Here is a 25,483-nt window from a genome sequence, read left to right as displayed (position 1 = left end):
TTGTCAAGCATCTTTTAGGAGGGTACTGTGACTATTCATCCCTAACAGAACCTAGGACACCATGGAATCTAGATGAAGATTTAAAGGAAGAGTGCCCTTAATTTGTTGTAAACATTGTTCTTCCACACACTTGACTAATCTTGTAAAGTAGAGTGATAATTTTTCTTTTCATATCTGTCTTTGTCTATCAATATACTTACAGTGGAAACATACTGCTTTGTGAAACATACATATTAAAGTCAAGCTTTTTTTTAACCCGAGAAGTGGGTATTTCAATATATGAAGAATATTGAAGAAGAAATCATTGAGATTTTTTATATCTAGGCGAAATAATTACATTTTTTGACTTAATGAATATTCAGATACTTTTGATCAGGTATTTACAGCTTTCTTTTTTTAACTTTTTATTTTGATATTATTTCAGAACTATAGAAATGTTAAATAATAGAAAAATTTTTACATGCCCTTCACCTGTATTCCTCAAATATTATTTTACCACATTCGCTTTATCCTTTTATCTCTGTGTGTGTGTGAGAGAGAAACTTAAACTGGCTCCTTTATCCTTTTGATATGTTTCTGTCATTCACTGAGCACTTATTATCTGCCTCACCTGACACTTTTCCTGCTCTAGGTCTTGCTCCATTTCTTTGAGGAACCATGTTCCTTTAAGTGGAAAACAGTATTTAGAAATCAATATTTGGATACTGGGTGTGCTCTTGCCACTGGGGTGTCTTTATTGTAGGTCCTCTCAAAGGATAGAGTTAGGAAATACCAGAATGTGTACACCACACACACACACACACACACACACACACACACACACACACACACAGACACACACACAGACACACACACATCAATACATCAGTGCCTATGTCTGTATCTATCAGTCTATCTGTATTAAAACCAAGGAGTTCATATTGATACTTCCAATTCCACTCAAACATCAGAGTTCATTCTATCTATTCCTATTTATGTATTTACAAGTTTTTTCTCTGACAGTGAGAAACCCTGGCTTCTGTTATTCATAATCTATTTACTTATTTGACTAATCCTAAAATAACAAAGCAATTTCAGAGTTGCTAACTCATGCCTCTGGAAAAAGAAACTTACTAATTACCATTCATTGTTTGTTTAGAACACTTTTGTCTTTAGTCTTCCTTTTTTTTAGTCAAATATTGTTTTTTCCCAGGATATTTGGATTATTTTCTTTTCCATTCTTTTCAGTGTGGTTACATTATTTACAAAAATATAGTTTGGTTCATTTGCTTCTGTCATATCCCATTTTAAATTGTTTTTTCCTATCCTTATCCTTATTGTTTTTGTTTTTTTGTTTGCTATGTTAATGATTCCAAAAATCAGAACTATACAAAACTGTATACTTAGATAACTATATCTTTTTAAATTTTTCTTTTTTTTACACACAAACTAACATACTATGATATTATTTTTTACTTTTCTTTCCTACTTGATATTGTATCATAAAAAAGCTACAATATTTTAGTATGTGGATTTCTTTCACATACCTTATAACTGCTTCACAGTACTTCATTATAAGTTTACTCAAGTACTTTTCTATTATGGATATGCAGTTTATTTCTGATTTTTACAGTCTATACACTACTGCCACAAATAACCTGTGTTTGTGGGTATTTTTAATCATTGGAGAATATCTTAATTATAAATTTCTAAAAGTATGATTGCAGAGTTAAAAGATAAACGTATGTGTAGTTTTGTTAGATATTGCTAGATTTCTTTCTATGAGGATTCTATCAGAAATGTTTTAGTATCTGTTTCTCCATGCCCTTGCGAAAAAACAGAGTGTTTGCCAATTTGGTAGATGAGAAATAGCATCTTCTAATTTTAATTTGCATTTCTTTTTTATGAATGAGAGAGTAAAATTGACCGTTAGTTTATATGTTTAAAGGCCATTTTTATTATTTTGTGAATTGTGTTTTGTCTGTTTTTTTTCTATTGAGTTTTTGGTCTTTTCCCTTAAAATTTTAAGAATTTTTTAATATATTACAACAAATAGCTTCTTTTTTTGTTATATATGGTGCATATATTTTCTACTAGTTCATCTGTTTATATTTGACTTTATTATATTTCCTCCCACAAATGATATTGCAACTACTGTTAATATTGCTGTGAGAAATAAACTGTCTTTATCTCTGTCCCAGGAGTCTTTGTGTTTTCTTCCCAAATCCATGAAATTGAGGCAGGCTAATTTGTTTGCTTGCAAGTAGGGTAAAGTCCCATCCTTTTCATGTTCTTGACAAAAATTTATGTCCTTTTTCTTACTTATTTTTATGTGCATTTTTTTCTCTGTAGGATTTTAAGTTTTCCTTTCTTGCTTCTCTATCTCCTTCACAGTTTCTAAATTTCCTTCATTTTAATCATTCCTGCCTGTGAAGTATTACCTTTCTAAGATTGCTTCCCTTGCTTTTCACCATGCACTTTTAGCTCCTTTCCTTGTAGTCAGTTCTGTAATCTATCATTACACTTTTTCAGTATTTTCACATGTAGAGTGGACCTTCTTTTTCTAACTGTGGTTTTATATCAGTCTTAAGCATACGGCTAGTTCTTCTCTCTTTATGCATTTTTCTTTTCTTCTTTCCTCCTCCTCCTCCTCCTCCTCCTCCTCCTCCTCCTCCTCCTCCTCCTCCTCCTCCTCCTCCTCCTCCTCCTCCTCCTCCTCCTCCTCCTCCTCCTCCTCTTTTCTACCATAGACAATTTAAAATTTGGGCATTCTTTGCCTATTAGTTATGATGAGGGTACAGGTTTTATTTGTATTTCTTCTTTTTTAAATCACATTTTAGATGATATGTGGGAAGTTCAGAATTATGCTGCTACCCTTATCCCAACCACCCAGAATCCCCTCATTTATAGCTTTGTTACATTGTAGAATAAAGTTTTGAACATAGTATGTCATCCAATTTATAGGTTAGTAAAAGACAATGGGTCAATTGAATCTAGCAATTGCTATATGCAAGGAAATGGTGTTGCTTAGACTTAGAGAGCTTGCTCTTTAACCTCTTGTATTTTTTAATGCTTTATAGGAGCAGATGATCAAAAGGTTTTTTTTCAGCTCTCCAAATTTGATCCCTTTTTAGCTTTCGCTATTAACAGCGCATTTTGACAATTTTCTGCCATTCGATCTCTGTCACAACCCAATGTATTGAAAAGAGCAGATAATTTAACTCCCAGATTTAAAAATTAGGAGCTAAAATTCAGATTAAATGACTTGCCTGGGTTGCACAGCTAATCAAAGGAGAAGCTGAGACAAAAACTGACGTTTTGACTTGTTATTGTCAGTACAATACTGAGTAAAATAGGTAGCTCATTCATTTTTCCTACATGTTGTACTTGAATTTTAACTTCTAGGAAAATAAACATAGGTGAACATTTGGCCCAAGTAACTTCTAAGTTAAGATGAATTTCCATTCATTTTCTTCTTGCTCACAGTAATAGGTAAAAAATGTATAGTTGAGAAGGAATACTTTGCAGAAAGGAAAAATGTAAAATGGTAGAATGTTTAGTTATTCAAATCAGAGTCTACTTGCTGGCACTTTACTTTTGGAAAATAGTCACTTATCATTTATTATCAGGAGGCTTTCCACCATAATATTTAACAAATGGTAAACCTTTTCGAAGTTTATAATAAAAAATACTTGACTTACTAGACTTGCTTAATGAGTAGTCTAGCCTGTCTCTTGTAGATGTCAAACTTACATAATTGAATTTTGCTAACCTCAACATATTGTTTATGGCAAGACATGTAGTATATACACTCTGTTACTACAAACATTAAACAGATTTGTCAACAAGTGCTGACAAAAGAATTATATAATTCAATCTTTTGTGAATTTCATTATGTGAGGAAAAATTAGATTTTCTCCTCTGTTAATTTACACATAGAACCATACCCTACTCAATCCTCCTCATCATTAAAAATAAAAACAAGAACAAAAAACCCCAAACCCACAAAAACATATAGCAATAGAGGTATAGTTCTGTTTCTGTCAATAAGAATTTGTTCACTCTGAATTTTCAGCTCAAATGTAGTCAAGAAAGTGTAATAGTGATCTGAGATATTCTGAGCCAAAAAGCTTATGTGGCAAGGTAGCTTTTTGCATTATATTAAGAGAATGGAATTTTTAAAATTTTATTTGTAACTTCGCTTTTCACAGTCTTACTATTTCTTGAATTTACTCATATAGTTTCGATGGGACCCTAAGTATCTACTTAAAACGAATCAGAAAAATGTATAATAAAATTTCTCTCTAAATCATACCAAATGAGCATGTTTTTGAAACTTGTTTCGGGAGGGTGGGAGGGAAATATACATAGATCAATCTATCGATCATGTGAATGCATAAGTACACCTTATAATCAAATGCACAAGTATATGTGGGCTGTGTAGAGTACAAAAACAAACATACAAAAAAAACCCCTACTAAAACATACCTCCAAATTCAGGTTTAAATTCAAAGCTGTTTTTAAAGTACTTGTTATTATCTTTATTTTAATGTAATGTTATTTTAGTGATAATAAATTAATGCCTTTGATGTTTTCAAAGGCATTAATTTTTTTCTAGATTGTGTTAATAACCACTGATAGCTGTTGGTATTTCGATTTTGGCTGTACTAGTCTTCTTTAGGTTGTTATACACTATATCTGATAAAGAAAAGTATCTGGGCACTTCTTAACTTTTCTAATGTTATTTTGGATTGTGTATTTAGTGAATCATTCTGCACCAGCTAAAAAGACAGATGGATAGTGTGCAGTTTAACAATCTGTGCAAATAAGAGGACAGATGGGTGGTTTAAATGGTTTAAATGTCTCAGTGAAAATGTTAGTGAGAACTTGATTCCAGAAGTTATATGCTAAATATTTAAGTAATAACTCATTAAGAATAAAAGAGTCTATATAAAATATGATATTTTAAAAAAAGTAACATAAACTGTGGAACTCATTTACTAGTTATACTTTTTAGACATAATAAAAATTAATAAAGTAGAACACAATACTCAAATTTTCTTGCCTGGTAAATGATTTATTTTCTTATTATGAGCATGTAGACTCTAGAAAACTTCATTATTATTTGGAATTAATTTATCTACGTAAGTGCAATGATCTTTAGAATTCTCTGTTGTCAGAATTTGTTGATGATCAAATAACAGAAACCTAAACTAGCTTAAAAATGGTGAATTGGAGAGGAGGGAGGTAGATAGGGTAAAAGGGGTCAAATATGCAGTAACATTAAAGAATTAAAAATAAATAAATTAATTTAAAAGATGGTGAATCAGCGCGCGCGCGCGCGCACACACACACACACACACACACACACCCAAAAAAAATAAAGAAAAGGGCCTTAGAAAGCATTCCTCTGGCAGCTTCTGCATTGTTTGGGGTACTTTCACTCTCATTCAAGCATTAATGTGACTTAGCTCCCAGCCAAAGAATTGGTTCGTCTTTGCTCGGGTATGCACTTTGGATCTTGGGTTAGCTTCATACGGGAGTCTCCTCCTAACTTGTGTAGGTAGAGAGAAGAAGGGGTTGTCATTTTAGAGGAAGGCTGCGGGGCTGGCCAGGGGCTGACCATAGATGTAGCAATTGCATTGACTCTTGAGGACTATTTTTTGAAATGTTCTGCAAGAAGGATGCTAAATGGCAATGTTTATGGGCAAATAAATATAGATTTATCACAAAACTGTTATAGTAACTGAACATGTAGGGAGATGTGTACCCAAGAATTAAAAATCATTTGATTTGTATTATTGAAGCGACTTATTGTTACGTTTAAAAAAAAATTATCCCTGGTGACATACAGAGCAAGTTAAAACACTAGGGATTTATATTAACTGAGGCAAAAAATTGATTGGTTTCTGAATGAACATTTAAAAAATTTCAAAATTAAAATATAATAGAATTTTTAAAAAATCACAGGTGTGATGCTTCATAGTAAGAGGAAGAATTATTTCATGAATTTTTATGTCAGTTATATAAAAATTTTTATGGTTATTTACTGGTTCATGATATAAAATATATTATTCAAATATATTATCCTGTGAGTTGTAGTCATATAGTGAGAAAGCCCACTTCATTAGCATCTGAATGTTATGTTTTTCTGATTCCTTCAGGTAAAACTGAATTAATATATTTGTTCCCATCCTTCTACTCTAGTATTAGAACTTCAGCAGTGAGAGGGGTTAGAAGAAATACTCTGGTGATTGAATTATTCCCTAAATGAGTTCTTTAGGTTATAAAGTAAAATAGGTTATCTAGGGCAACATTTTGTGAATAACTCAAGTAATTACTATCACCTTGTACGGGAATTAGCTAATGGAATATGGCTAGAGAATTACACTCTGTAAAATAATTGTGTGTAGCTCCCTAGAAGTCAGTGGCGGTTCTAATACTTGGAAACACTAGAATTTGTTGGTAGCAGCTATGTACCAGTCTGCTGGAAAGGTTTGTTTCCTTTTCCACCAAGTGGATGCAGTTCCTGTGCCTCAATATTAGCAGGGTGATGAGAAACTCAAGGGAATTCTTCTTATGTCGCTCTGCCTGGGCATGGTCTGTGGCGGTGAGGAATCTTCTGTCTGCAAAAGCCCTCACTTTTTTCTCTGCTTTTGGCCCTGCCCTGGAGACATTCTCCAATAGGGAATGTTTTTCTGATTCCTAGCCACAGGAATACTCAGATAGGTGCTGAGACTAAACAGAGCGACAGCAGAGGAGAGCCTCTAGTGTCGAAAGTTCTCAACATACAATCTATTTTTGGAGGAAGATTTATGTGGAAAACTCTCCTTGGAAAGAGGGCAAACATTAATAAATATTTTGAAAAGTTTGTTCCCTAATCAAAATAGGTGATCAAGAAGTATTTGTTCAGTCTACATCAAAAATTAAAGATCTACTTAAATTATTTATTTATTTAATCATTTATTTATATTGTCCATCTAAATATTTTTTGAATAATTTTAATAAAGGAACCAGAAAAAGGGTTAGTTCATAATATTATTTCCTAGACGTCTCCCACATCAGGTCAATTTCTCTGTTTCACTTCCAAGTCGTTCACAACCTAAAATTGCCATACTTATACAGATATATTTCCTTTACTTCCTCAAAATTTGCTCTCCTTGAGCTTACTTACTTGTTTGCTTGCCTATGTAACATTGTTTATTCTTTCCATGTTTTCACTCAGTATTCCAAGTAACTAGACCATGGGCTTTATTTTAAGGGCTCCAATTTGTCAAATACTGAATTTCCAATGTTTAGCACAGTTCCTGGTGGTGATCAGTTAATAATATTCATTGAATGAAAGGAAGGAAGAAAGGGAGAAAGAGAGAGCATGAGGGAGGAAATATTATCTATTTTGTCTTATACCTTTCCAGACTTGCCTTATCTTTTAAGGTCTTTTCTTTACAAAACATCCTCAGACTTCCCTTATCTTTGTTGATATTTCAAACATAGACCTCAAAATTGAACATTTTTACAAATTTTCTTGTTTTCTTGGTTATACATTTTCATTTGCACTCTTGTTTTAATTTGATATAAGCTCATTGAACATGAGTAGATCATATATCTGTGCAGTTTTACAAAAAATTGTACATCATCCTTTATTCACCACACATTTACTGCAATGCATGCCTCTGCACAAAGTATTATCATATAAATAGTCCTTTGCATAGAGCTAAGCATATAGTATATGTTCAGTAAACTTTTGATTATTCATAAAATGTGTGAAATAGCAAAATAGTGGTAACTGAGTTTACACACAGTGAGGATAAAAGTTTTTTACTATATCTTTGCTAACTTTCTTCAATGATTTCTTTAGGGAAAGAAACTGAAAAGGCTAAGGAACGTTATGACAAAGCCACCATGAAACTTCATATGTTGCACAATCAGTATGTACTGGCATTGAAAGGGGCACAGCTTCATCAGAATCAGTATTATGATACCACACTTCCTCTGCTTCTGGACTCCTTACAAAAGATGCAAGAAGAAATGATAAAAGCACTGTAAGATACATGTCCCCTTGGACGTAAAATCCCTTCATGAAATGATTTTAACACTTTTTTTTTGACTAGTTAGGCTTTTGTATAAAAGTTGTTTGTGTTTTATAAGCTTCCTCAGTGACACAGCCCAATGGATGTCTCAGATTTGTTTTACTTCGGTTGTTCTTAATTATTACTTTAGTGTCCCTTCAGTTTACGGTCATCTCCTAAACCTAGCTAGTCTCAAGAATTGCCCTTATTTTTATATGTTTTGTTTTGCTCCAGTTAGCTAGAAATTTATATGAGAAAAAAATCATTAGTTGATAAGTGTTAAGAAGTAGATATCTGTCTCCAGAGGATTGGGTATTTAAATCTTGAGCAACTGCAAAGCCCAAAGGAAATAATTTATTTAAAGGTTTATTTCCCATATTCTTGTGTGAGATTAATCAAGAAATGTTTATTAAAGTTCTGCTGTATACAGAGCATACCACCTGGTGCTTCTTGGGGTATATAAAGATGAGTAGGCCACAGTTTTTGCCTTCAAGGAAGTAGCGGTATACTTTGGTCAAATGCACACATGTACACCATACATATCTATTCAAGACAGCAGAAAGAGATAAGCTACCCTTTGGTAGACTTCATCTCTTATTACCTGGTTTAGATGATCCCCCATTTTCCCAGTAAGATAAATAAAATGTTTTTAGTCAACTTAAAAATGTTAACTTTTAAGAGTGTTAAAATAGTGAAATGTCTACTTAAAATATTTAATTTATAAATTTAGTTATGTCTACTTTAAATTATATATTATTGATTTAGAAATATTTTTCCTACTCTCATTTAATGAATCAAAAAATTTTTAAATTTTTCACATGAGTCTTTAATAATAGTATCCTCGTTGTTGCTAGAACATCTGAGACATAGAATGGTTCCCCACAGCATATTATCTTTATATTCTAATAAATTATTTTAGATCTAGCATTTAAAAAATCCAAGCATGATGATATCACTGAAATTAATTCCATGTCACCAGGGTTCATTCATATAACATTAGGAGACTTCATTCCCCCCATTTGTCTTAAAGGCGAATATTAATGATCTCCATGTTATAACCATGTACTGTATTTTATAAGAGCTACCTAGATAAGATCATTTACATTTGCATCATTCAGTACCTTTAATTATGAGGTTATAACCCCAGTAATATTTCCTGAATCTCTGTTAGATTACTCTGTCTCCCCTTTTTTAAAAAAATGATACCTGTCAAGTGATTTCTGTAATCATTCCAAATCAGCATTTCTTGAAGCAGTTTAAATCTAACTTTTTTTACCCAAAAAATATTTTGCTATTTAAAATAAAGTAATTGAGAGAATATGTCATAATAAGAGAAATTTTGTAATGATTTTGGAAAAGAAAAATAATGCCATATATTTATTTGGGCATATGTTTTACTTTGGTTGTCTGTCCACTCTGCTTTTGAGGCTACTAATGATCAAAGGTCTATTTTTACATCATAGCATTCTTAAGCCGGGCATCAAGTCTTTGTAATAGAATAGATTTTGCTTTTGCATTTATTAGGTAGGGGTAATAAATTTTATGACATTTTTGCTACTGACTAGAGATCAAGAGAAGAGATCTAGATGTCATTGAAGGTATAGAACCAGTAGAACTCTCTGTCTACAGAAAAGAGCAGAGGTCCAGGAAAAAGAGAACTAAGTGGTAAGGCATGTGAGGAAGTGGCAGACACTGGAAAGAAACATTAAAGTGACATAAATGGATTTACAATTCCATGTTATGGAATCCAACATTTATATGATAATGTTTAGAAATAGAAAGTGATCAACATGGACTTTACATATTGGACAAGGTAATACCTTATTCTAGATCATTTGCAGTTATACCAAATATAAAGTTTTAATCTATACATTTGTATAATACCTTCAGTTTACTATCTAGGTGCATGAAAGAAAGAGGTACATGAAACTATCAACTGTAAATATGATACTACATTTCTTATGTTTATTGTACTGGATCCTTTTTGATAAACTTAAAAATGTAAAAATTTTATTTCTATTTTCAGAAAATGTATATTCGATGAATACAGCCAGATAACTAGTCTTGTCACAGAGGAAATAGTGAATGTCCATAAAGAGATTGAAATGTCGGTTGAGCAGATAGACCCTAGCACAGAATACAATAATTTCATAGATGTTCACAGGTATGTATGTTATTTTGACTCTTCTTTCAATATTGATAACAGTATTATTTTTTCTATCATGTGATAGTTAACCAAATTAAAATAAGAAATATTGAAGAGCTTATCAGGACATTGGATATTTCAGATTAATTTGTCTGCTTTTAATTATTCCCAAAGGCCTTAATGATGAAAACTATTTATATAATCTTTTAAAAATGTTCAATTGTCACTATATCATTGCTTAAACCTGTATTTAATCCTTGAAATTGTATTTTCTTTTTAGAACTTATATAATAACACTATGACTTTGTATTTTCAACTTGATAATATACCAGTTACTTTTCCTTGCATCTAGCATCTTATTTTATATTCCTTACCATTATGACAGAAATAAAAACCAGTTAATATTTATATTCTGTAAATGAGGAAATTAAGGCTGAAATTACATGACTAGATCTTTGATGCCTGGAGTTTGATGTATTCTGTTTGCATTTACTATACTTTGTTAACATAATTTTGGATGATAAAAAATATTCTGCCTTTGATGTGTACTGAGACATATTATGATGAAAATTGTTTCTCATGCTTTACTAGAACGTCAGCTACTAAAGAGCAAGAAATTGAATTTGATACTTCCTTACTAGAAGACAATGAAAATCTTCAGGCAAATGAGATTATGTGGAATAATTTAACAGCAGAAAGTTTGCAAGCAATGTAAGTATTTGGAAAGCCTGAACAGTTTAAATATTAGTAAGATTATTGGTAGTTGCATATTGATAGTTGTATAAAATCCCAATATTTTTTGCAAGTAATGAAAAGTAAATTAAAAATAAACTATTGTTTGGTTAGAATGAAGTGTTTTGAGAAATATATTAACTTTTATTCCTATTCAGTAATTTTGGTAAATCTGAAAATCAAAATTCTGTGTGATATTGTATTCATGCAAGTACTTCAAATATCTTATATTGGAATAATGCGTTATTTTCGAAACTTTTTTTTAAACCTGTTATCTTCAAAACTTATTGGCAGAACCATTTTGGAAATGAGGACACTGAGTATTAGGGATGAGGTTCATAGATGTCAATAGTGTTTAATACAAACATTTGACTTTCAATTGAGTTCTTTTCTCTTTAAGCAGGAATGTCTTCTATTATAGGCTAGTAAATCAATTACTTCCTCACTTTGTTCTTGCTTTTACATAACATTTTAAAGGAGTTTTGAGAAAGCTTGATGTGTTTTTTAGTCCTTTTTAAATAATAAAACTTATTAATAGTGAAGTTTTACATTTAGAAAACAAGGCATTCTACTTTTAAATACTTAACTTATATGTTGATATATATATATATTTTTTAGGAACAAAGAAACATATCAATTAATAAGTGCTGTATGTTCTTGTTTCTGTATCAGAACCACAGTGAGAAATGATTATGTACTCATTTTCTCTTCAATAGTGGGCATGTTATATCATCTGACCTGTTAGAAGTTCACCTCAAAAGACTCAGCCAAGATTCCTCATCTCATATAATTAAACGATCTTTCTATTGTCCAGTAACATTGTAGAATTGATGATAAGTAACCGAGTGGTAGGATCTTGGGACGAGAAAAGGGTTTAATATCTTTAAAGGTGGCCATACTAACATGCTTGTCGAATCACCTGTACAAGATGAAGGCCCGATAATTATGGTGGCTTGATTGTTGATGAAAGGAATGGAGGCATTGGAGAACCCTGCATTAGAAGGTTTTTCCTGGCAGCCACATTGGGTTTCTTGTAGCTGTTCTCCACTTTTGAAGCTCTTCACAGTAGTTTCACTTTGGATCTAGATATACTGTTACGACATCAGTTATATCTAAACCAGTGGTTCTCACCCTAGGTGATTTTTATCTCCAAGGGAAATTTGACAATATGTGGAGACCTTTTTTTTTTTCCAATTACAGTTGACATCCAATATTATTTTATATTAGTTGTAAGTGTACAGAGTAGTGGTTAGACATTTATATAATTTACAAAGTGATCCTCTCAATTAGTCTGTCACCCACATGGCACTATACACAGTTATTACAATATTATTGACTATATTCCCTATTCTGTACTTTACATTGCTGTGATTATTTTGTAACTACCAATTTGTACCTCTGAATCCCTTTACCTTTTACACTCAGCCCCACAACTTCCCTCCAGTCTGGTAACCATCAGATCATTCTCTGTATCTATGAGTCTATTTCTGTTTCTGTTGTTCTTGCTGTTTATTTTGTTCTTTAGATTCCACATGTAAATGAAATCATATATTTGTCTTTCTCTATCTGACTTATTTCACTTAGCATAATATCCTCTAGGTCCATCCATATTGTCACACATGGTAAGATAACATTTTTTTATGGCTGAGTAATACTCCATTGTATATATGTACCACATCTTCTTTATCTAGTAATCTATTGATGAGTATTTAGGTTGCTTTCATATCTTGGCTATTTTAAATAGTGCTGCAGTGAACGTAGGGGTGCATTTATCTTTCAAATTAGTAATTTGGATTTCTCCAGATAAATACCCAGAGGTGGAATTGCTGAGTCATAAGATAGTTTTAGTTTTAATTTTTTTAAAGAATCTCCATACTGTTTATTATAGTGGCTGTACCAATTTTCAATCCCAATAATGGTGCACAAGGTTTCCCTTTTCTCTGGAGACTTTTTTGTTTATCAAGTGGGAACGTGTTACTAGTATCTAGTGAGTAGAAGCTATAATTACTGCTGAATATCCTACAATGCACAGGGCAATCTCCTACAACAAAGAATTATCTACTGAGAATGTCAGTCGTGCCAGGGCTAAGAAATTGTTCTAAACAATAAAGTTGAATGTATGGCACAAAATGGATGGTAGAGTTTCTCAATTCTTGTGCAATGACAAATACCATTTCTTAATTCCTGTGTTCCTTAGTGAAGGATCGTAACATAAATTACTCGTTTTTTTTTAAATTATTATAGTGCTCCTAAATAATTTATTCATTTATTCATCAAAATATATTTACTGTGTATTTAGGGTTGCAAGAGTTAATACTTTCAAGGAAATTACACTAAAATTGATCAATTTATTTTAATAAATGCCAAGCAAGAATGAGCATTTAGATATTGGAGTATAATGTAGTAAAATTAAAAATAGCTACCTGTTATAAGCTTATGTAAAATAAGAGATTTTGTAACCAAAGAAGAATTTGTTTTATTGCTTTTCAGGTTATAAAGAAGCAAAACTAGTTATGCTCATAAATAAATCATTATTTCTTAATTATGGTGATGAAGCAATGAACAAAAATGTAATAAATTGAAGATAATAAATCTTTGATAATGTGGTAGAAGATTTATGTGCTTTCATCTTACTGAGGCAAAATGATAGCTACATTTCATTGAGCAGTGTAATTCATATGGGATGCGAGTTTAAGATTAGGCTTTCCTTAAGAATTTTGTTCCAAAAATGAGTTATTCCATGTGTCTCTTGGCACTGTTAAGATACTATAAGGTAATTCCATTAATATCTCTATCTCTATCTCTATATCTGTCTCTATATCTAAAGATATCTCTATAGATATTCATATATATAGGAATCTCTTAATAGAAATATATATATGTATATCTCTTAATGGAATTACGTATATATTTGTTTAGTGTAATGTAAGAGGAAAATCTTTTTTTAAACTATAATATTATTGCTTTAAAGTTAAACTGATTTCTTTCCTGAGGCATTAATTTGTTAATTTGTTGTTGATTGTGTTGAAATACTATATCTAATAGAAGTGAACGAAAAAGCAAGCAAGGTAGTTTGAGAAAAATAAGAACAAATGACCAAAAATTCTGTGACGACTAAATATAAATTTTAAAAAAGAAACCTTTTCACCTACCAGATTGGCAAGGACTAAATAATTTGATAATGCTCAGTATTGTGTAAGATATGGAGAAATAACCCTTCATAAGGTCTTGGCAAAAATGTAGAATCCTGTAAACTTTTAGGAGGATAATTTGACAATATATATAAATAAAAATTCAACTTGCATATACCCTTTGACTTAGAAATTCTTCTTCTAGAACTTTAGCCTGCAAGTATGCAAAGATATATATACAAGCATAACATAATGGGTTGCCTGGGTCTGAATCCTAACAGTACAGCTTATTACATTTGTGAAATGGGACAGATTATTTAATTCCTTTATGCCTCATTTTTCTTAAATGTAATATGGTAATAATAATGACAACCACCTCATAGTGTTGTGTAGATTACATGCATGAATAAATATAGAATGCTTAGAATAATCCTTGGCACATAGTAAGTTCTTTGTATTATTTTTTGTTTTTTGTTTTTATTCCTGCTTGGAGTGATTTTATACATTAAGGACTGTAAGCACAATGCTTAGGTTTTTCAGGGGCCTTTGGAAATATTTGAGATCTGAACATTTTTTTTGTTCCAAAAGCTGAAAAAAAATAATTGTTACAAGCTATAATATGTCATTTTCATTGATTATTAAATTCAATATACACAAAAATATTTCAATTCTTAGGTTAAATTTTAAAATGATTTCTGAGAAACCACTTTTTAACATATATAATATTATTTGGATAGAGGCCAAGGACTGTAAAGATTTCAAAACAGTCCTTTTATTTTGGTAAAACACTAGAAACTCGCCTTTGTTATTCATCAATTAGGAATTGATGAAATGAATTATGATATATCCATATTATACCCATAATTTTTCCATTACATAGGTTTTAAATAAAATAAGTTAATATATATGCTTGTATGGAAAGATATTCAAGGTATGTGATAAAGAGTAAAAACAAGTTACAGAATAATATTTATGGACTGAGTCTATTAATAAAAAATACATGTTATTATATACATAGAATATATCTTACAATGGAGGTGAATTGATGGAGTAAGTAGTGAAGCATGTTGGGTCAATATTTATTATAATGTTAAACAAATGTGGATTTATCCTCATCTTTTTGCCATTTTTATTAGCATGACTCCAGAATATCAGGTGTTTATCTTTCCTTCCACTGTGTCAGTTCCTAATCTTATTACTAAGCATCTGTTCTTGAATCATTATGTTTTAGAATACAACACTCTCTAAAGCTCTATATGAATATGCTAATATTTTATGATCTGTGCTTCCCTGTGTTCTACATTCTTTTTTACATTCTTTATTTAACCAGTTAAGTGCTCCAATGCATTAATTATGAACGATGTTAAAAAAAGCTTCAGAAAAGTTTTGTCTTTTTGTTTTGCATTCCTTTATGTTAGTTTAAGAGATCAGTTATCCTTTCCTTTGTGAAAGGTTAAATTTGTTTGGAAGTGAGAATCCCTAATTTCTGACTCCTGGAGAATTTTTCTGTAAATAAGAGTCATACTGGCAATCTTCCAGGTTACTGATTAGTAGTAACTATGAAACAAAGAGAAAATTGGACCACATTTTTCCTGGACTTTTCATAATTCCTGGCTAGATGTCAGATGTGAATGATTAACATCATTGTTGAATGAGAGTGAATGAAAACCGTTTTATGGAGAGATTTCAGGGAGTTTCTGAATAGTGGATCTCATATATCTGGCTTCACATTAGGATCATTTAGGAAGCTTTTAAAATACTGATGGCTGGGGCCCAACACAAACCAACTAAATTGGATTTTCTGAGGGTAAGAGCCAGGCATTGGAATTTTGGGTAAACTTTCTAGGTGAGTTTAATGTGCAGACAGGATTGAAAATCTCTGCTGTAAACTCACTAAAATTGTAGAAATGTTATTTTCTGGGAAAAGGTCCAATTAAATTTTCAGAGGCCTTCATGACCCAAAATGACTAAAGACTACTGCTCTACTTGAATATCTGTCTTTTATATTTAAAGAATGTCTTTTTGTTAAACTTTTCTAATGAACTTATGTTCCTCAAATTGCATAGAATTATTGGGGAAAACTAGCATTTTTACAATTGACTAACTAGAATTCCTTTTGACTCTTAACTTTGTTTTTTTTTTCTTTTCATCTGTCATACTTTTGGGCCAGTCTTGACTTGGGAGGTATTTGAAGTTTAAGTAGATACTCTTTCTCTAAGGTTATCTCTCACTTTGCTAGTCATAAAAAGACACCCTTTAATTTTTTTCTTTTTGCTTTTTTTTAAGATCCTTAAATGTAATGTAAAAATTGTTGTTTTTATTAGCAGAAACTTACCCATAAATTTAATAATTTACACTCTTGGTTTCTGCTTATTGTATCATGTGGAGTTTCCTCAAATAAATGTAAGAGGTTCTGGGATTTTTATGTAACTAGTATCTATATCTAAAATAAGATTATATAGTGTTGCTGCTTTCCTTTTTTCAGGCTTAATGGAACTCTAATGATATAATAGTAAATAACAAAGTTATTGCATGTACCCATCTAAATATATGTCACTAAGCATTTTATCATACTCTTATTATCTATCAACTATATTTTTAAAGGTATATGTGTATATAGAAGAGTTAAACTTGATTGTAGGATTGTTTATTTTCTACTTATAGTATATTTTTTGTTTGGTAAATAGCAATTGTGAAAGATGACTATTTCCTAGCTTCTGGTAATTTCTAGCACTGGATACCTGAGAATGTGTACTTCCCACCACACGTGCTTTTAGGTTGTATTACCTTCAGGCTTGAATCTGAGATTGCTCCCTTTGTCACTATTATCTGCAGCCTCTCTTCTTCCCTCCAAAATCCCTCCCATATCTGCCTCTTTTTTGGATCTTTCTTCTTTGTCAAATGCTGGAAGAGATATATAGTTTATTGATTTTTATAATCATTGATTTATTGATTATATACACAAATGTTTCCTGTAATGTAATCACTATTTAATTGAATAATTTGTGACTTTTAGTTTATTAAAATAACTTGAAAAAAATCAGGTCTCTAAAAATTTGAACATTAGAAGAATATATTTAAGTGCCTGTTGTATGGGTTTGGGCATTTTGGATAGAAGAGTCATCCATTTGTGACTTACGGCAAACTTAAAGCAGGGTAAATGGAGTTATAAATGAGCACATCAGTAGTTTAAATAAGGCAGATTACAGATAGCAGGTGATCCTGTAATAATGTGAACATCAACATGCCTGCCAAAAGAGGAATTTTGATTAATTTTAGTAAAATAGTAAAAAGTTAGTTTTATTAGTTCTTTTGTTGATTCAACTTTTTTCATTTCAAAAGAAGTCTCTTTATTATAACTTGCTACTTATGAGTAGGAAATATTTGAGTTCCAGAAGATTTAGTTTTGTATTCTAAGCTAAAGCCCAAATCAGGCTTCATGTTCCAAGTACATTTTTTAAAATTCAAAGTCAAAATGTGTTTAACTTTTACAGTGGGATATAAATAAGATCTCTTAATTGAAGAATGGTAATTCTCTATGTGGAAAAGCGATTTTCTTGGATTTTGGTGCACATGAGTCAGGAAACTACAGCTTGTAGATCAAATCCAGCTTGCCACTTATTTTTGTGCAATCCGTGAGCTAAAAATGCTGTTTACATTTTTGAACAGTTAAAAAAGATCAAGAGGACAATTATATCTTGTAACGTAGGACAATTATATGAAATTTTAACATAAGAGCACATAAGTAAAGTTTTATTGGAACATAGCCATGTTCATTCATTTACCTGTTCTCTCTCTGTTAGTGATTTTCTGCTACAATAGCAAAATTGAACAGTTAAGATAGAGACCACATATGGCGTTCTAATCGCTTTACCCGCTACTTGGCACACTGCAGAGCACAGTGACACGGTTATGACTCAATGGCATTTTGAGTACCACACATATTGCTCTACTACAGCATATTATTACTTTTTATGATCAGCACATGCCTAGCAAGTCAAAACAAGAAGAGAAAATGGATTTTAAACATCACATTTTAAGACGCAGTGGAATGTGGATTATTTTGTTATTGACTCAATAATAAAGCATTGTGTTTATTATGCAATGACACTGTGGCTGTGCTGAAGTAATACAATATATGTTTATATTATCAGACTAAGCTCATAGGATAGCATTAGTTAGAACATTTATATTGAAATACCTGATCACAGGAGACTTTATTCAGAAAAATAAAATATAAAATGAGGATGCAACCAAAATAAGTTTTTTGGTGGCTCATTTGTTAGCTGAGCAGCAAGGAAAGCCATTTACTAATGGTGAATTAATTAAATAGTGTTTCACTGCAGTAACTTATGAAATATGTCGAGAAAAAATAAACTTGTTTATAACTATTAGTCTTTTGGTGAGAACATTTCCTTGAATAGTTGAGAGATTGGAAGCTACATCATTAGTTAATTAAAAATAACAAGACAAATGATTTCAAGTGGTTTTTCCTGACTCTTGATGAATCAGGAGGTATAATTAAACTTGCTCACTTATTTATTTGAAGAGTCAATGCCAAGTTTTAAGTGACTTACTCTCTGAGAATAGCCCATGTGGTTGAACTATAGATAAGAATACTTTCCAAGAAGTTAAGAAAACGCTAATATAGTATAAACTGAAGTAGAATTTGTTAAGATGTGTTCCAGTGATAGTGTTAAAAATATGTGTAGATCAGAAAGAGCTATATTTTAAAAAAATTTACAAAGCTTAGGAAAAAATGATAAGTGTTTAAATCCTATGCTTATTTATCGTATTATTCATCAGCAAACACTTTGTGGAAAATATTTGAATCTGACCATGTGTTATTGAATCAATAATGTTAACAATGACCTTCATTAGCTCTTGTGGACTTGACCATCATCAATTACATGAATTTTTGTCAGAAACTGAAACTGAACATCTTGTTTTATCACATACGACTTTGATGATTTAGAAGTAGAAAAGTTTTACTGTGGTTCTTTTGAACTTGAGGGCAGACTGACATATTTCTAAATAATCAGAATTTCCCTCAGCTACTGATATTGAATGCCAAATTCTCAGTTTTGGAAATTAGCTTGTGCTGAACACTTGACAATTTTCCTGTTGGATTCATCTTAAAATTACAAGCTGAAACAGTGCTTATATATAGAACTTATACTGCAGTAAAGTCATTTGGATGACAGCCAGTGTTATTTGAATCTCAGGTAATGTCAGGTTATTTTATAGACTGCTTGTGCTGTCAAACATTAAAAAACAAAGCAGGATTGCCATTCCCACAAAATTTTTAGCTGATTAATCTATTGAGCTCAAACTACATATTCAGCAGTGAGTTCTGGAACTCGGTGCAGATATTTCGACATTTCAAAATCGATTTAGCTCTGCAGTTGAGGAGTTCCCACCTAACTTTGAATTAGAAGTGATGAATCTGCATGCAGTATAATTTTATAATTGCCTCCTAAGCAATGAATATATTCAATTAAAATCATATGCTCATAGATTGATATTGGTATTTGACAAAAACACCCATCTGTGTGAAAAGGTATTTTTAAAGATCAAATCTTTAAATACATATATAATCTTATTACATATCTGTATTAACAAATGAATATTTATAGTTGATTTTGTTGGTAAGCACTAACTTTGAACCTTAATGAAGGTAAATATTATCACCCTCAAAATATTTTGTCTTTCATATTAGTAGATTGGTGCTATGATAAATTGTACCCACTTATTATATGTTGAATTTGTCAATAAAATATTGGTGAATATTTTTCTCTTGTTATATTAATACCTACATAATATTCCTTGATTTTGCTTCTTGGTGGAAAAACTTAAAATATTTACTCTCCAGACCTTTAATAGAAAATGTTTGCTGATTTCTTTTGTAGGGAATGACACTAGTTATACCCATTAGATTTCTGAATTCACTTTTTCAATCAATGGCATGACTGCAATGCTCTCATGTCTAAAGCAGGACGTTGGTTTTATCTAATAGATTGTTTTTGACTATTCTCATTTACAGCTTAGCTCAAGTTTGGTCTTTGGTTGAAGGTATACTACAATTATGTGAGGCTATGTTAAGGAAATACTTTTTGAGTGAGTGAATTGGAAAGATTTGAAAATATGTAAAATATTAGAAGGGAAACAAGTCACATAGAATGCAGGTAGATTTGTTGGACTAGAGGTGGATTAGATTGTGTATCAGGAGAGGGATATTTTTAACAGAAACTCATAATTTTTGCTTGGTTGATTAGGAACCATCTTCTCTTTACTCCTGAGAACAACTAATAAAGATTTGTGTCATGGTATAGAAGGTCATCTATTTGCTATGCTGCTATAATTATATTTTAAGGGAGAGATCACAAGAAATGGTTTATTTCTTCAATTTATGTTGCAATAATAGAGAAAAAGGGATGTCAGAAAAATTACTTCAGGCAACTGTAACTCTTATTCCATTTGTTTTTTTATTAATCCAAATGTCACAATTAATATGACAGTATTGGAATTCTATAATTTATAAATTTTTAGGAAGTTAGGTCTTAGTAAGAGTGTTTTAAGATTTAGATAATGATATTTAATGGTTTGAGGATATAAAAAAGTATTGTATAAGAACTGAAAACTTGTTATTATGCTATATTGTTTTAGTATATTGTTTTAGGGTTTTGTATCTTCAAATATGATTAAATCTTTAAAAATTAACTAATGCATGCAGATGATAAAATCTGCAAAATCTTATAAAAGTATATACAATGAAACTCAAAATCCTCTCTCTTTTTTGTAGACCCAATTTCTAACTTCCAGCATTAAATCATTAAAAAAATTTATGTATCTTTCCAGAATATATACAAGCATGCGCGCGTGTGCGCGCGCACACACACACACACACACAATTTTTTTTTTACTTAAGTTGGATCATTCTATGCATAATTTTTTGCCTCATCCTCTTTTCTTAATATTACAAAATCTTGATAGGGTTTAGTATTTTACTGCTTGCATGTAATATAATTTATTCAATTTAGTTATTGATGGACATCTAAGTTATTTCCAGTTTTTTCATATTGTTGCGGTGAATACAGGTTTTGTGGAGCCTAAAACTTAAAAATTGGGGTTGGAGATACACATCTAAAAGAAGAATTACATATTTATAAATATAAAATTAAGTACAAAGCCTTGGGAAGGTATCATTGCAAGTGAGGTGCCTGAAGGTTATGTGTCATGAGCATCAGAGTAAATTCGCTTTTGATTATTGCTATTACTAATAGTGCCACAGTAAACATCCTTATATTTACCTTCATGTACTTGTTGAAGCATAAACATTAGATACATTTTATTGGGTAGAATTACTAAGATGGAGGGTATTAGTTATTAAGATCATGGATTTAGGATCTAAGCTGCCTGGGCTCGATTAGCAGACATGTGGTCCTGTCCAAAAGCTCCCTGGAGCCATTCGGTCCACGCCAAAAGGTTCTTGATATTTGGTCTTATCCAAAACATCCACAGAGACATTTGGTCTATGATTATTTGCAGAACGCAAACACTGAACCTTGTTCAAACTGTATGGCTGTTATTTTTCTTGTAATTCATGAGGAATCTTGGATTTCATTTTGATTTTTTGTTCTTCTGCAATATGAAATTTGACATGGGTACTCTGCAGTTGATGAGTAATTGTTCTCAGGTATATATCAACCTGATTTTTGGCTTTCTATTCATTTTGTCTATGAACAGAGTCAGTAATATGGATTTGATTCTGTCATTTTTATCATGACATTGGTGGCCATATTTGAAAGTGACCTTCAAGAACCTGGATGATAACTTGTCCATGCCTCTACTCTTCAATTGTCTCACACTTCAAGGAACTTTGGGCATGGCCCAAATGTCTCTGTTGACATTATGGAACAGGACTAAATATCAAGGACCTTTTGGCATGGATCAAATGTCTCACTGCACGATGTGGGATGTTTGGGACATTTTGGGACAGGACCAAATATCACAGACCTTTAGATGTGGATCAGATGTCTCTAGGGATGTTTTGAACAGAACCTTTTCATGTTGACCACATGTCTCCAGTAGTTGTTCTGGACAGAACCAAATGTGCTGTAAGGCCAGAGCTCTAATGCCAGGCCTTCCACTTAACAGCTTTGTGGCCTTGGAAAAGATCCTTAACCTCTCTGTGCCTCAGTTCTTCATATGATAATGGAAATAACAATTGTGTTATTGTAAGACTGCTATGGATTTAAGTGGTTATTTATAAAGTGATTAAAACTACTTGGGACTCAGTAAATGATAAGTATTATTCAGTTTTATGAGTTTCTTTTAGGTGGTGAAATTTTGACTTTTAAATGTTTTGCATCATAATTGTTTAACTATATCATTAATTTAAAAATATAAAGAATAAGCCATTTGAACTGATACTATTATATTTGTGTACAAAATATATAACAGCAACATTATGGTGAATAGTGCTTTGATATTTGTAAGCTGTTCTTACATTTATTATGTCATCATACATAAAACTGTAATTACTCTAATTTTTTTTTCTTCAAATAATTCACCCCACTCCAGGCTTTTTTTTTTTTTTTTTTTTTTTTTTTTTTAATATTTTTTTAGGGAGATAGTAGGAAAAAAGGGAACATGCTTTCCCCAGGCAGTCCATTCTTCTAAATCATTTGTCTTTTCTACTTTGAATTGGCAACCATGGATCTATAGAGATTTAGAAATATTAAGAAATTTTGACTTAAAAGGCTTACCTTTAATCTTTTTCTTTTTCTTTTTCTTTTTTTTTTCATTTGAGAAGACTCATTTTTTTTTGTGCTCAGGCTGTCAAAAGATTAAAGCCTCAAGAAAACTATTTTCCTACATGGTCAGAGCTAGAAAAAGTAGAAGAAACTATATTATTACTTTCTCTTGGTCTCCTTTTCTTATTCTTGTCTTCCTTCTTTATTTCTCAGGCCTTCATTGCTAAACTTAACAGGCAGTAAATTCTAGCTAACAGAATAGACCTGCCAGGGAACAGAATTTTTAGAACTTTGTTTGACTTTCTGGTACCTTTCCAGCTCTTTAAGGAATCTAGTAAGCTCCTGGTAGTTTCTTTTTCTTTCTGAGTTAAAGTTGTTTTAGCATATAAAAGAAATTTGAAAAGAAAAGAAATCATAAATACTTCTTCAGTCGACTCATGAAAGCTTGAGTGATATTTTTTCAGGAGGGTTAGTGATTACTATAAAAGGTAGAAAGTATTAGCAGATTTGGATTTTAATATACTTTGCTAGATAAATGGGGTTAGGTGGTCTTAGACGGTTTAAACTTGTCCATTGTAGTAGTGGGTCAGGACTCTGGCTTTCATCTCATTCCTCCCTTCCCTAACCTGTTGTTGCAGTAAAACTGACAGGTACAAAGGGCGGTACTGCAGTTAACTAGGGTAACTGTGATGTTCGCCACAATCAGATGTCTTGCCTTGAATTTTTCCAAATAATAAATATGAAGATCCAATAAAAAAACTCTTATTTTCTGCTTTCTTTTAGATTTGTGGTGATATTCCTACTGTTATGTCACATCAAATCAACATGCATGTGTGTGTGTGTCTCTGTATGTGTGTGTCTGTACACATGCTTACTCTTTTACTTGCACCAAGGATAAAAAAGAAATACAAGCTTATATTTATTTCTCATGGAACTGAAATTTTTTCACATTTCTAAAAATTAAAAGTTCTTGAAAATAACAGTGTTTTAGAAACAATGTTGCAACAAACATTCTCATATGGACAAATTTTGTGTACATTGTATTTTGGTAAGCTAGGATTTTAGAATGTCACAGGATATTCTAACTTGAGGTATGTGATACTATTCCAGGTTGACCTCTGAAAAATCTGTGACAATTTTTTCACATCTACAATGTACGTGTATTTCTAATTTTTTCACAATATTGATAATACTAGATATCATTGTTTTTTAAACTTGTCAATTTTAGTAGGTGAAAAATAACTTACTGTTTATTTAGTCTGCAGATATTTAATAGTTAATATTTCTATGCGCTTATTGATTACTTGAATTTTTTCTTGATTGTTTGTTTCTTGAATTTCCAATAATGTTCTTCATCTATTTTTATATTAGGTTGTCTTTTTTCTCAGAGTTTTTCTGCACTAAGAAGGCTTTTGCACTGCAGATATTCAGTATGGCTTTTGCTTTTGACTTTATCATCTCTTTAATTTCAAATAATTTTAAATTTTCATGACTTGGATTATTTAATATATTTTTGTATATTTTGGGTTTCATGTCTTGCTTTAAAAGGCTGAAGATAAAATTTTTTATGTGATATGATAGTTGTATGTGTTTTTGTAGTAGAAATATTTCTATTCAGTACAAAATACATTTTATGCAGCCATAAATTATCTGGTCTATGAGTGCATGTTTGTGTATTTAATTCTCTTCAGATTTGTATAGAAAGATACATAAAACATAATTACTATATGTGACAGTAGCTTACTATGAATTTTAGTTGTTATACAACTGCACCTCACTCTTTTAAAATCTAGATAATAATATCTATCTCATGGGTTATTATGAAGATTAAATGATATACCATATGCGAAAAATACTAGATTATCATTTACTCAATGCCAGCTGATCCCACTCAGTAGATATGCATTAATTCATTTTAACCTCAAAACAATTCTTTGAAGAAAGTATTACCATACCCAAATTACAAATGAGAAAATAGATTCAATGAGCTAAGTAACTTGCCCAGGGTCTCAGATAAAAAGTGGCAAAGCCAAAATATAAATACTCAAAAACCACAGTCTTTTCACTATACACTCTTCCTGGGACCTGACAGGAATTAATTACTTTAATCCTTTCCTCTTTCTCTGTTTTCTGTTTGTTTCTCTTTTTCTATTTGATAAATAAGAATCTCTAGAACTTCACTGTCCAAGAGTGCTTACTGTGATTATTGAAATGTTCTATTCTGCACCATTCAGTAAGGTATCCACCAGCCAGCAACATGTCTGTTCAGCCTTTGAAATGCCATTAACGCCACCAGGAACTGAAAATTTTTATTTTATTTAAATTGATTTAAATAAGTTACATGTGGCTATTGTTTTGAACATCACAACCTTAGCTGTATGAATGTTGTTTTCGTATGTGTATCAAGTGAATGTAATTAATATATTGATTTATAATGAGGAAACTTGTTCATTCTAGGTTGAAAACTTTAGCAGAGGAACTTATGCAAACACAGCAGCTGCTTTTAAACAAGGAGGAGGCTGTCCTGGAGCTAGAGAAGAGAATTGAGGAATCTTCTAAGACCCATGAAAAGAAGTCTGAGTGAGTAAAACAAAAATAATTTGATGGGTTTTACAGAAATACTTCTGTTACCTGTATTATGGATGCAAAATTTCTAGAAGCTCAAGTTTC

The 25,483-nt window shown here is 31.4% G+C and overlaps 1 protein-coding gene across 9 annotated transcripts in view; it reads left to right on the top strand.

Moving 5' to 3' along the window:
- The window catches only part of FER (FER tyrosine kinase), a 367,914-nt gene that overhangs the window by 73,217 nt on the left and 269,214 nt on the right, over positions 1 to 25,483 (top strand). For all 9 annotated transcript variants that reach the window (XR_001595948.2, XM_016137231.2, XM_016137229.2 and 6 more), the window contains 4 exons: positions 7,838 to 8,021; positions 10,075 to 10,212; positions 10,786 to 10,905; positions 25,271 to 25,393. Coding sequence is in view for 8 of the 9 variants with exons in the window: in XM_016137231.2 (XP_015992717.2) it covers positions 7,838 to 8,021; positions 10,075 to 10,212; positions 10,786 to 10,905; positions 25,271 to 25,393 (565 nt within the window). In the remaining variant the exon portion in view is untranslated. The remainder of the gene's footprint in view (positions 1 to 7,837; positions 8,022 to 10,074; positions 10,213 to 10,785; positions 10,906 to 25,270; positions 25,394 to 25,483) is intronic.

Source organism: Rousettus aegyptiacus, unplaced genomic scaffold, assembly GCF_014176215.1.
Source record: "Rousettus aegyptiacus isolate mRouAeg1 unplaced genomic scaffold, mRouAeg1.p scaffold_m13_p_8, whole genome shotgun sequence".
NCBI lineage: Eukaryota > Metazoa > Chordata > Mammalia > Chiroptera > Pteropodidae > Rousettus > Rousettus aegyptiacus.
The sequence above is the reverse complement of the archived record's forward strand: the minus strand, read 5'-3'. Positions and strand labels throughout refer to the sequence as shown.